Source organism: Opisthorchis viverrini (assembly GCF_000715545.1).
Source record: "Opisthorchis viverrini unplaced genomic scaffold opera_v5_207, whole genome shotgun sequence".
NCBI classification, from domain to species: Eukaryota; Metazoa; Platyhelminthes; class Trematoda; order Opisthorchiida; family Opisthorchiidae; genus Opisthorchis; species Opisthorchis viverrini.
Window position 1 is genome coordinate 715,842 of NW_008751864.1, and position 12,297 is coordinate 728,138.

At 48.5% G+C, this 12,297-nt stretch overlaps 1 protein-coding gene across 1 annotated transcript in view; it reads left to right on the forward strand.

The window, feature by feature from the left end:
* T265_08228 (hypothetical protein) overlaps nt 1-307 on the forward strand; it is a gene marked incomplete at both ends in the record, with an annotated part of 8,390 nt that extends 8,083 nt beyond the window's left edge. Inside the window, one exon of the mRNA XM_009173971.1 lies at nt 188-307. Within this exon, the coding sequence (XP_009172235.1) occupies nt 188-307 (120 nt within the window). The remainder of the gene's footprint in view (nt 1-187) is intronic.
* Nucleotides 308-12,297: the final 11,990 nt, after the last annotated feature.

Consider the following 12,297-nt stretch of genomic DNA (forward strand, 5'->3'; position numbering starts at 1 on the left):
CAAGGGTAATGATTTACGACCCGCAACAGGAATAGTGCTTTCATCAAATGGCAAACGAATGGTCACAATTCTCGATTTGGATGATCTCTCTTGTCATCAGAGACACACTGACCAGGTTGAGTTCAATACCAGAGGTCAGTCTGTTAACGCACTCCTGCTGTTTCAAATACTAATGAGACCTTTGTAGATGATCTTGTGGTATCCGAACAAAATGCTGTATCTGAAGAACGTACTACCTGTGAAGATTCGAAGTTTCCATTCCGAGAAGATCCGAAAGATTGCGGTCAAGACCACCACTGGACTATAAACACCCGCACGCTCATTCAAGGTGTGGCGGATGTGATGAACATGACTGATGCTCTATTCATTGCTCTATTCATTCTTGTTTTGTTTTAATGTTCCATATGCTGTACATATTCGCCAATTCGAATACATACGTGCTGGTTGCCACTCTTCGCTGAATTCTGGAAGTTTGTCGGGTCGGGTTGTACCGATATACGTACGAAACTTAATTACCACAAGTATCTATCTAGTATAGTATCTATCTGTAGTGTCTATAGTATACTCGAAATAGCGCTGGAAACTCGAGTACCTGCTGCAGTACGAATACTACAGTTTTCATTCGTGTGTCCATTTAAGGCTTTCTCAAACGCCACAAAGGATTAAACCCGGACAGAAGCCAATCTTCCAACTAACCTATGATAGGCCACACCTAAAACCTTAGCACTGCTACTTCGTAACCTAAACGCGTGGCAAATGTAAAGAACGGAACTCCGGCAGAACTAAGGCAGCTTATGGTAATTTTTGGTGTAGGCATACAAAGAGCGATATACCACGCTTGTACATAAATATTCATTCCAAAGATTAAAGCTTCGTAGTAAAGCGCATCTTTTGGTTAAGGAGTAAGAGCAAGCCTTAATTGCAAAATAATGTATTGCCCATCTTCGAACTATATTCAAAGTCGTGGCTCATGATACAGCAAATTAAATAACGTCTCCGACTGTGTGAGTTTTGCGCCCCGTTTTTCGGTGTTTACTCCCTTTTTCGACCTCGGCGTCTTTATTGAAACGCGTGTAACCTGTTTGTGCAGTAGTTTTTCTTCCCACAAATTTGACTGCTCAACATAGGAAACCTGAAATTAATTTCACCGAATCTAAGCGGTTTTCGAAGCTGCAATTTATACAGGGAGTTGACTTAATCCGTTTGCACGCTCTAGTAATCAGAGTCGGCGACTTGCGATCTGAACCGGGCAGTGTGTAGGCCATAGAGGCCCAATGTCAGAATGATATATAAACTGGTGCCGAGCTACAAACGGTCGTTCCTCACTTGCACCGCTTGCGGTCCGGGTGCCCACGACATTCAGAACGCCACCAGTACGGTTTCAACGACGGTACGGCCAATTAGGCCCGAGCCGAGTACCTCATCAACCGAATTGTTGTCAAGTAAGATGGTTTAATGTGGTATAACGTCTTGTGGTTTCGCAGGATGTTGTATTCTCGGACGAACACGACGTAACCAGACAGATGATGGAGTACTTCACCGGCCGTGAGTGTTGCTCCTTTGCTGAATTCGAGTCCAAAGCCGCAACTCGACTTAAAGCTGCCATCTTGACGTGGTGGTCGGGCTTCAGTGCTGCAATGCTCCCGCGGGCTACGCTGGCTGGGACTTCGTTCCACAAGGTACAACCATGCCGGGAAGGCCAAAGGGGAGCAGCCAGACCAAGAGTAGCGAGACCCTGTACCACGAGTAATCGTGCTACGAGGCGGTCTGGGGTAAACTCGTACTGTCGTCTGCGACGGGAGTGTGAAGGTAGTAAGGTGTTTCCCCCAAGCGACCAGCATGTCCATATTTATAGAAGCAGCGATGCTGCCTTCCCCCGAGGATAGACGGGTTAGAAAAGTCGGCACCAAAAACCGCACACTCCGATTGCCCAACGGTTGACCGTGACCGCCGGCACATTATCGAAATACTTTTAAAGCCAAAGAGCCCGGTGCTGCTCAAAAGACACCTGCTGTGCGCAGCCGCATCAGGAATGAGACAGTAATGCATTATTCTCTGCGCCCTCGGGTTAAGCCAACCCCCTGCAGCCGAGCAGGTCAGACTATTGAGTCATCGGCTCCGGGCAGGGTCCCCAAAGAAAACCCCATATTCTCCCACTGCCTCGTGGGTCAGACTTTTGAGTCAGAGGCTAGGGTCAGGGTCCCCGAACAAAATCCTACGTCATCCCACTGCCTTGTGGGTCAGACTTTTGAGTCGAAGGCTCAAGGTGGGGTACCTCAACCAAACCCCCTTCCTCGGCCTGGGCAACCGGGAAGCATCATTTGCCGGCGCAGTTCAGCGTCCACCGATGTCCATCCCCAACCCCTTCCCACTGCACAAGCAAACATGGCTGGGCCATTCGACTGTCAGTCATCTGACCGAAGAGCCTTATGCTCCTCGCTGCCTACAAATAACACCTTTCTAAATCCACGAGATGCTTTCTATATGGGAGCTTTTAACATCCGTACTCTGTCAAATTAGCAAACAGGCTATGCTTGCTGAAACCTTGTACTATCCTAAAATTGATGTATGCTGTGTCTCCGAAACGCGTATACAAGACTCGAGCGTGGTTATGCGTCTCAGAACACCTGGGATGAACTCAGCTCTTTCACATTTCTCCCTCCGTGTGTCCGGTGACCCGGAAGCGACGACTCGTGGAATATATGGCGTGGGAGCTGCACACAGCCCCAGGGCTGAACGCGCCTTGCTGGAGTGGATCCCAGTAAACAGTCGTCTCTGCGCCGTCGTTCAATCAAGCTTAATGACTCCCAGCATAAAAAGCGGTGCTTGTTTGTCGTGTATGCTTATGCCCCAACAGACTGCAGTTCTGATGCGGAGAAGGACACTTTCTATCGAGAGCTATCCGGGCTCATTCGTCAGGCAAAAAGCACCGACATTGTGAGCCCCTTGGAATCACATTTGGGTTGCCCGTTCGGAGTTGACGCTCGCCGCAGAGACAACGGAGATCGACTCCTTCAGCTGTGCGCTGATCACGAACTGTTTCTGGCGAATACGAACTTTCAACATAAACGTTCGCACCGCGTAACCTGGCGGCCGCCAACTACAAATCAACCGTGGACCCAGTTGGACCACGTGGCCATCAGCCACCGGTGGAGAGTCACAATTCAAGACTGCCGTTGACGTGGTGCGCGCACGCTTGACAGTTCGTTTCCCTTCAGGCCCTCGCAAGTCGGCAAGAAGCATGCCAATCCACCAGCTTCGAAGAACCGCCATGGCTCAACAGTATCGATCTGAGCTAGCCCAACAACTCTTTACAGTAGAACAACACTGTGGTGGCAGTGAGCATGTGGATGAAGCGTGGCAAAATATGAAAGGGGCTATGCTAGCTGCGTTCAGTACTGTCTGCCCGACTTATCCAATTCGACCACAGGACTACTGGATGCCGTCGAGGTCGTTATCCATGATTGACGCCAGGAAAGCCATACCAGCGGGCAATCAGTACGACGGCGCACGCACATCCCCCAAATGCCAAATAGTGAAGAGTCTAAGAAAAGACCGAGAGCTCTGGTGGACATCGAAAGCTCGGGAGATGAAGAAGGCTTTTGTTACGGGAAACAGCCGTGCCTTTTATCAACTGATACGATTGACTGGCTCTGGAAAGCAACGGTTAGCGAAACGATAAGTGAAAAAAGATGGTTCATTAATTCACTCGCAAAAACGTCGACTGGAGAGATGGGTCGAACACTTCGAAGAGCAGTTCAGCTGGCCTCATGCAACACAATCAGTGGAGGTAATGCACACGGGCCAATGGAATGTAAACCATAATCGCCCTTCAGAAGAGGAAATAGGGTACGAAATAGCCGTACTGAAACGTGAGAAGGCACCAGGACCGGACGGTCTATATCCAGCGCTCTTCAAAGAAGGCGGAAAATTCCTGGTCACCCGTCTGACAAAGCTTAGTGATACTATGTGGGACGAAGAGGAGGTGCCTGCAGAATGGGGCATGTCGACAATTATCCCCATCTCCAAAAAGGGTACGCGGACGCTATGTGAAGACCAGCGTGGCATCAGCATGTTAGCTGTAGCAACGAAGGTGCTTTCTGGCCTTATCCTTCGAAGGTTGACTGAACACAGAGAGAGGCAGATCCGTGAAAACCAAGCTTGGTTCCGTCCTGCAAGAGGTTGCATCGACCATATCTTCACGCTCCGACAGATTCTGGAACAGCGACACTGCTTCCAGCAACCAACAATGGTTGTTTTTCTTGATCTGAAAGCTGCCATAAGCACTATCGCAGTGTCTGCGGAGCAAAGGTGTCCCCCATAGATTCTCGACCCTCATCAGTCCCGGTGGTCTCACGAAAGATGAAATTTCCATCCGGATTGGGAAGGCCAGAGCAGCTTTTGCGAACCTACGTTACTTGTGGCATAGGTGTGACATCAGCTTCTCTGTCGAGCTTGCAATGCTGTGGTGCGCTCCATATTACTATATGGATCAGAAACCCGGCCGCTGCGCGCCGAAGACGTCAAAAGACTTTCGGTGTTTGACCACCGATTTCTCCAGAGCATTGCCCGGGTCTGATGGGAACATCGGATCAGCAATGCTGAAGTACGTCGAATGGTATTCGGGAGAAATAACTCACCCTCGGTAGATGAACTGATCACACTGCACAGGTTGCGCTGGATCGGTCACGTGCTGCGTATGCCAGTCGACCGACTTCCTCGAAGGGCTCTTTTCGCACAATCACGTGGACAGTGGAAGAGGCGGTGAAACAATGACTTGACAGCGAAGTATCTAAGCCATTACCAGAAAACTCAGCTGCGCTGGTCACTGCCGTCTTCTTAGTGGGGACCCTGAGACGGGCCACATCAATGGCTAGAGACATTGTCAGATATGGCCTAGTGGCGCCCTCAATGGCGCTCGTGCATCCAAGCTATTGCCTTTAGTGCATAGCTCCTTTTCCAACCCCCGCCCGACTTGACCTCCCACTGAGAGTGCTGGACTTATGCACCAATTTATCAGCTCCTGCCTGCAATCAGCAGCTACCTACCCCTCCTCCCCAAACCATCGGTGAACAAAAATGCGCCAGCCAAAACCACCTGCGCCCACCCAATAAGCTCCAAAAAGAGCGAAATCGGCCGTAGGCTGCCGACGAATTTTTAGCAACCTTTTAAATAGTACATTACAAAGGCGCCATATTGCTCATCCGGCACGTCGCGGATTGGCCAGAAACTGTCACGACGCTAGGTGCCGTAAAGCCTGTTCAAGAAAATCTTCCGGACCCCAGAGAAAACAATTTTCCCATAGGGCATTTGTTTATCTTCGGGTTATTAGGTGCACTCTAATCTGGACACCTAATGAAGCTCCCGTCAGCGAGCTGCACGAGCGAGCCAACCATGATTTGTACTCGTGACGCGAAGTAACCCCAAGCCTTTATGAGAATGCCCGACCAGCTGCCGCGCTAATGGGGGCTGGCGTCGGGTCCGCTGGCTATGAGGAAAGTGGATGATTTTCGTAACCTCCTGAGGGAGGAACTGATAGGTATGGCTTGTTCTGGTGATGGCATGTGGATAGGATTTTACCGTTCACCCCAACGATATGCGACTGACGTGCGCTTACTGTTTATTTGTCTGTTGCGCTTGTAGTTCCCAGCATAAAATGCGAATTCAGGTGAACGAACCTCGTACACTGAAAACAGCAAAATGAAATTGTCCTTGTCGATTTTACGATCCCTCAATCGCAGCAAAACTGTTAGTCATTTCCAGCGTCTAACATTTTCTCTCTGTCGTCTTTTTTGCTTCGAGTGTTTTCTCCAGCTTTCATACGGGATCACCGATCGCGCGTTTTGTTTTCTATCCTAAAGCCATTCTCGTTGCTCCGTTTACGATTATCAACGGCAAAACCTTTGCTTCGGTCGAATTCGCATCCCCTTGTACTATATATTGCCCAAAGGATGACTACAGACCAATGGTAAGTTCATTAAGGCATGGTAATTTTCTGGAAACGAATCGTAAATTTGACCCAGCCATGCAAGCAACTGAACTACAGCACTGTAGATCGCAAACCAAACACTGTACTGTATTGAACGTGCAAACACAAATCAACGGCATGAATCCATTTTCTATGACTTATACGTATTCGATAAATCGGAGCGGTCAGTACCAACTTGAAAAGGTGTCAAATATTTCACCCAAGTCGATCAGCTCGACGATGAATAAAACTCATCCGACAGGAAAGTGTAACCAGCCAATTGAATTGAAATAGATAAGGCTACGTTATACGCCAAGAGCGGACCAGTCAGCCTGAAGAATTCGCCATAACGACCACCCACATTAAAAAAAACACCACAATTTAAGGGAAACCTGAAACGGTTAATGGAATGTGCCCCTGTGACATTTAAATGGACTCTCTTACTAGTCAATGGGACTCGTGTACACAGAAACCAACGCACCGCAAATGACGGGCGAGCCGGAAAGATCAGGAAGAAAGTATATACCGATCATCCACATGAGAGGATGTTGGGCACTTTTCCAGAACTGTATAACTGCATGTAGTCAAGGTAAAAGTACCCACAGAAATGCACACTGACAATGTATCTTTGGCTGGGAACAAGCCGTTTGAAAGCTACTTGTTGCGGTCCGCGAGGAAAAGCAACGACCGTCTAATCAACCACCAGTATGTCACATCTACGCGCTTTACATCTACGCCCCATTAGTAGCCTAAGTGCTACACCTGTATTATTGTGTGGCCTGAAGTTCTGTGAACCGCTGGATTCGCCTACCTGCGAACACTGCAAGAAGTAAGAAAGAGATGAAACTCCCAAGCGGTTATTGTAAGATGTAAGCAAGCATTAACAATCAGTCACTGAAGCAAAAGCTCATTTGAACAACGTCTGAGACATTAAGTGTTCTCTGTCTTACGATTATCCTATACACCGTTTCCAATTGGTTCCCTCTACTCCGATCAACTGCTGCTGTCGACTTTGTCAAACCGTTCCTCTATCTGGTTTTCATCGGCATCTTTCGATCTCAGCTCATCTCGAATTGTGCAGGCCTCATCTTGACAGACAATTAGGGGCATGTGCTACCAAGTGCCCATCGAGCTACCGTCTTCGTCGTATAGTAGTTTGGTCCGCGGATGTCTTCTTGGATTGGTATTTTGGTCACAGCGTTTTTATTGGCAAGCGAGTTTGGCGTTATCAGGGTTATTTGAAACAGTGGAAGAAAAAAACAGCATTTGGCGATACTGTCCTTGAGTCCACTGTAGGCTAGTGTGGTTACCAATCAAGGAGATGTGGCTTTGTACAGGTACTGAATTCTAAATTGGTGGTGCCCGGGGGGTGCTTCACATGGTACCGAAAAACCTACTAGCAGTTTTGTGGCAGTAAATGAGACCGAAGAACGATCAGAATGGGCGAATATACCCAAGCTTGCAATAATTAAATAGTGAGCCACCCAACTAATGCTAAGTGGATGACCCCCACTGGGAGATCTGAGTGGACGAAACCCGGAGCCATGATGTGGCCAGTTTCCGAACCACAGGACCGGACAAATCATCCACGTTATTTGATGGACGGTGGGATATACTTACGCACCGGGCTGAAAGGCCCTGAACTCATTCAACCTCCGCGAATGTTTGCCACCCTCACACGTGCAACTGGACCCCAAGCCGTCCTAAGGTTGTATTTCAGTTTACGCATCAAAAACTTCAGCCAACAAAATGACAATCATCTCAGAGGCTAGGACACTCCAGTGTTAAAACTCAACCATACCAAACTAGCGTAAGATGCAAAATCACTGTTGAAGCAAATCGGGTGGAACACTATATGTAGTTGGATCACAAGCTACTAAGACACAGAAGAAATTTGGGTCGACCGCCTATGTCTCATAAGCCTACTACCAAAGTGTATCAGTTAGTAATTTACTAATTTGTGGTGTGTGCGAGTGGAGCGAACAACATTGTGTTTATACGGGGGCTATCTCTCGATGTTGAGTTGGGATGAACATGACTGATACTCTATTCATTGCTCTTTTCATTATTCTCTTGTTTTACTATTTCATATGCTGTACATATTCGCCAATTCGAATACGTACGAGCTGGTTGTTTTGCTGCACCGAATTCTGGATTTCTAGTTCGGCTGGTTATACCAATATGCGTACGAAACTTACTTCTCACATGATTATAGCCGCTTGCTTGCTTGTTGAGGCCACGGATCCCATCCACCACCGGTGTTTTGTGACTATCACAGCATGCTACCTGAGGCAAAGGATTTTATCAACACGGGCGTAATTTCCAATGGGGGACGCTTGTTTTTTATCAGTCACGAGGCAAGCGGCACACTCAACATTACATCTGAGCTTCACACTTGCAATGACACTCTGTTCTGTTGCGCACACTGCGAAAGTGTCCATTTCTCCGAAACTGAACGTCTTAAGGGGCTTCACGTTCTTGACGTCAAGCTTTGGGCTACCTGTTTTGGGGAAATGGGTTGTAAAGTGGGACGTCAAGCAGGTAGTTTCCTACTTGTCCGAGAAGGTGCATAGGAAACTGATTCGAATTCGATACTCAACGGCCTTTACTCTTTGTTGATTTCTGTAGTGCTATCCTTGTATGTATATGCTGCTACCCCTGTTCCGACGCAAGATGATGTCTTCTCCGTATCCAGCTGCATCCTTTGGTTTCTGCGCTCCGGAAACCGAAGGCTGAAATGCCGCAAAAGTAAAAGTGGCATCTCAGCATTCTATCACTTGACTGTCAGCTACCAATGATTGGATAACAGACCAAACCTACCAATACCACCACCACTACTACTAAACCTAGATAAATAGAGATAGGGTGACGGTTATGTCCAGAAACTGTGGTGTTTTAGAGGTTACAACCTTTCTGTGCGTCGCCACTTTGTTCATTTTCGTGCTACTCCGTGTCGCGGGTAAAGCTTGAGGTCGATAGATATATGGAGTCCGGAGATATCTGTAAACAAAAGTGTATCTCCGCCTCACGAAAAATGTGATTTTCTTGAAAAGTGGCCATAATATTTTCATAGCCCGAAATGCAGCATTTGATCCGAATTTTCGGAAAGCTTGTTATCATCACAGTAGAAAAATGCACTGACTCGCACGTAGTGTAACAAAGTATTTTTCAGTATAAAAAATTACTCTCAGGATTCCAAATTGAAGGAGCCACGAACATCGCCATGAACTATAAAGATATTGATGTTTATTCCTAACCGGTGGATGGCATCGAGTCAGGCATGACCACAATCGCAGAGTCGTAATAAAGCAAGTACAAGGTTAATCACACGTTTTCAGCAATGCGCGGAAGCGAGTTATTCATATAATAATGGACGTGATCCAACGCAGATGGGGTCATGCCAGACCGGCATAATGCAAACGCAGTGGACATTGTATTAAGCTCGGTCATGCCTAAATGGATGTGCCCCTACAGGTTGAGAAATAGTTATTACCACACTTGATTATCAAATTAATTAATAATTCCATGGAAGCAGTAGAAGATATTTATTAGCAGCAAAGTCTACAGCAGGCGTCCCGCAGTCAGCGCAGTGGGACTGATTCATTAATTGAGTTTTCCAGGTGAATGCCACGAGGTGCTCAGTGTAAAGCCAAAAGTCGAACATCATCATGGACGCTGCGGACAATCGCCAAGTTTGCAGTTAAATTTTCTCAGTTATCCATGTAAGACAAAAGCAATTCGCACTGACCTTGTTGTCCATTTAGACCATCCCATCTCGTGTGCAGGATTAGCGCTTGGCTCAAAATCTATAGGGGGGCGAGTGAGTGACTGATCACTCACCATCTCCGAGCGGTACGTTCTAAATCGGTTACGTTTTTCCTTCGCGCTAATTCGTGAAAGAAGTTTTTCGTTTTTCAATCTATTCACAGTGTACACGCGAGTAATTGTTGAATTTTATTACTCTAACAAAACATTTGAGAGACAACCCTTGATATTTTGCGCACACTTCCTATTTTACATCTAGTTCAAAACATGACATCAATTTATACCGATTGCTCTCTGTAGCCATTGACAGACCACAACAGATGTGGGCAAAATGGTTGCCCGTCGAACGCCAAACGCGGGATGCAATGCCACACCTGCAAGGCCTGGTGGCACTTCAAATGCACGGGTTTACAGGACGACCAGATGAGCCGACTAGCTAACTGTCCTGACCCGTTTGTCTTCGCCAGCTGCCTCCACGTTAAGGGTGCAATGCATACAGCGGCGAAGAGGAGATCCCCCAAAACGGTACCCAATCCCCAGTGCAGATTCAGAAAGACCACTGTCAGTGTTCCGCTTTAATTGGGATACTCGACGCGAAATTAGAGCGTCTTTCGAAGGCACTGGAGTACTCAGGCGCTAAGAATGCAGCGACCTGGACGAAAGTTGACAAGGAACTTTCTTCGCTTAATCAATACCTCGCGATATCCATACCGGGTCCCATGGCCGCAAAGAAAGTAATACAACTCTCTGACGCGGCTATAAGGACCGCGACAGCGTCTCTAGTGAACAGGCGCCTAAAGGAAAGAAGATTGGTAGTCCGGGGGTCATTCTCCGGAAAAACCACGCCAGGGAAGCTGGCACAATCAGTCCTTAGGAATGTCCTCACCAAGCCCGACCAATCGCTCCATGCAGAATGGTTACGCCAGAATGGAAGCAAGTGAACGCTCGGACTTCGCGTCACTCTTTTTTCCCCATCTGACGTACAGAAGACCTTGGAGCGGGCTGGCAACATTCAGAAGGCCAACCCAATAGTCAGGCGTCTATCTGAGGATCGCCCTCTGGACGCGCGGAAGCTCGCTCACAGCAGGTCAGGGGTGAAGGCACGAAACAGGCTTCCACTGGGCACAAACTCAGCCGACCCCAAACTCATGACCAAGCCGATTGTGGTCATATCCCGTTGTGCTCCCGAAAGCAAGCCGAAGAAACCAGCTGCGTCTCCGGACAGCAGTTCTTATTTGACCACCACAGGCCTGTCACCCACCAAAAGCAGTGATGCCCTGGCGGAGGCGAACCTCACAGGCAAGCAACACCCAAAGTACGTGGAGCCGTCAACGCTTATCTCCGTAGCAGCTGCAGCCATGCACTTCTCAACGAAGCCACAGTCTCTGAACTGTACTGAGTCAGATGTGCGGGGACAAGCAGCGAAGCCAATCTTCAGCTCCACTCCGTCAAAAGCGGCCTCTCTGCTTGTGGACACAACCGTCGCCCAGGACCCCGACAACCTAAGCCATAAACATGACTACAGCTATCCGGAGAATCCCTCGTACATCTAGTTGCCCAGGTTGATCGCTGGCGGATCAGGTGTCACCACAAACGACTTCAGCCAAACAAGCCACATAAAAATCGCCAGATCAGAAAACTGCTAGCTGGCTCCAAGGTGCAGTCCTCTGCGAAGACGATCATCTTGGAAGCGCCACCAAAATCATTATTTTTAGGTGCCGCCAGCCAGCGCCCAGGGCCACACAGAGACACTTTCCCGGCCAAACCGCGCCAAAACACCCAAAATTCCAGGAAGGCGAAAGCTTGCCGCAACTTTTCGATCGACAGCAAATCTGGTCGCCAAAATGGGGGTGCTGAAAGAGCTACAAACAGCAACGGTCTAAATTTTCGCCCACGGGGAAGAAGACCTCGTCCCCCTAAGCCAAAAGGCCCGAGCAAACCGGGCTCCCAAAAAAACCACGCAAGCGAAAAGCGCCCTCAAAAATCACGAAGACAGGAAGCAGACGATATCGCCCCAGAAGCCCCTTCGGAGCCTTGGACTCAAACCCGGCGCACAACTATTAAGTCTGCTGACCACCCTGGTCACTCAACTTTCGGCTCCTCACCCTCGGAAGCAGCTGAGACGGTGTTGAAATGCTTGTCCACAAACTGCCTCAGCCTTTTCAACAAACCCGGCGATGTTAAACAGTCAGCTCATCTTGAACATTTGTCCGTGATCGCACTCACAGAGACTTGGCTCACACCAGATGTCTCTGACGCGGAGATCTCGATAGACGGTTACTCTATTTTCCGAGCCGACTCAAAACGAGAACGGGCAGGTGGGGTTGCTCTGTACATACATGCGGCCCCAACAATCCCGACTGTCCTCTCTGACGCCGCCCCCGCACCCTTTTGCGATGCACTGTGGGTCCACATCCCTCTGCGCGGGTCCGATTCTCTCCTTCTCGGTATGGTCTAACGTAGCCCCTCGAGTCCCCTTGAAGATGACCAATTCCTTATACAAACCCTTGAGCAACTCTCCTCCAACTAACACTTCACTCATCTCCTGCTGGTAGGTGACTTCA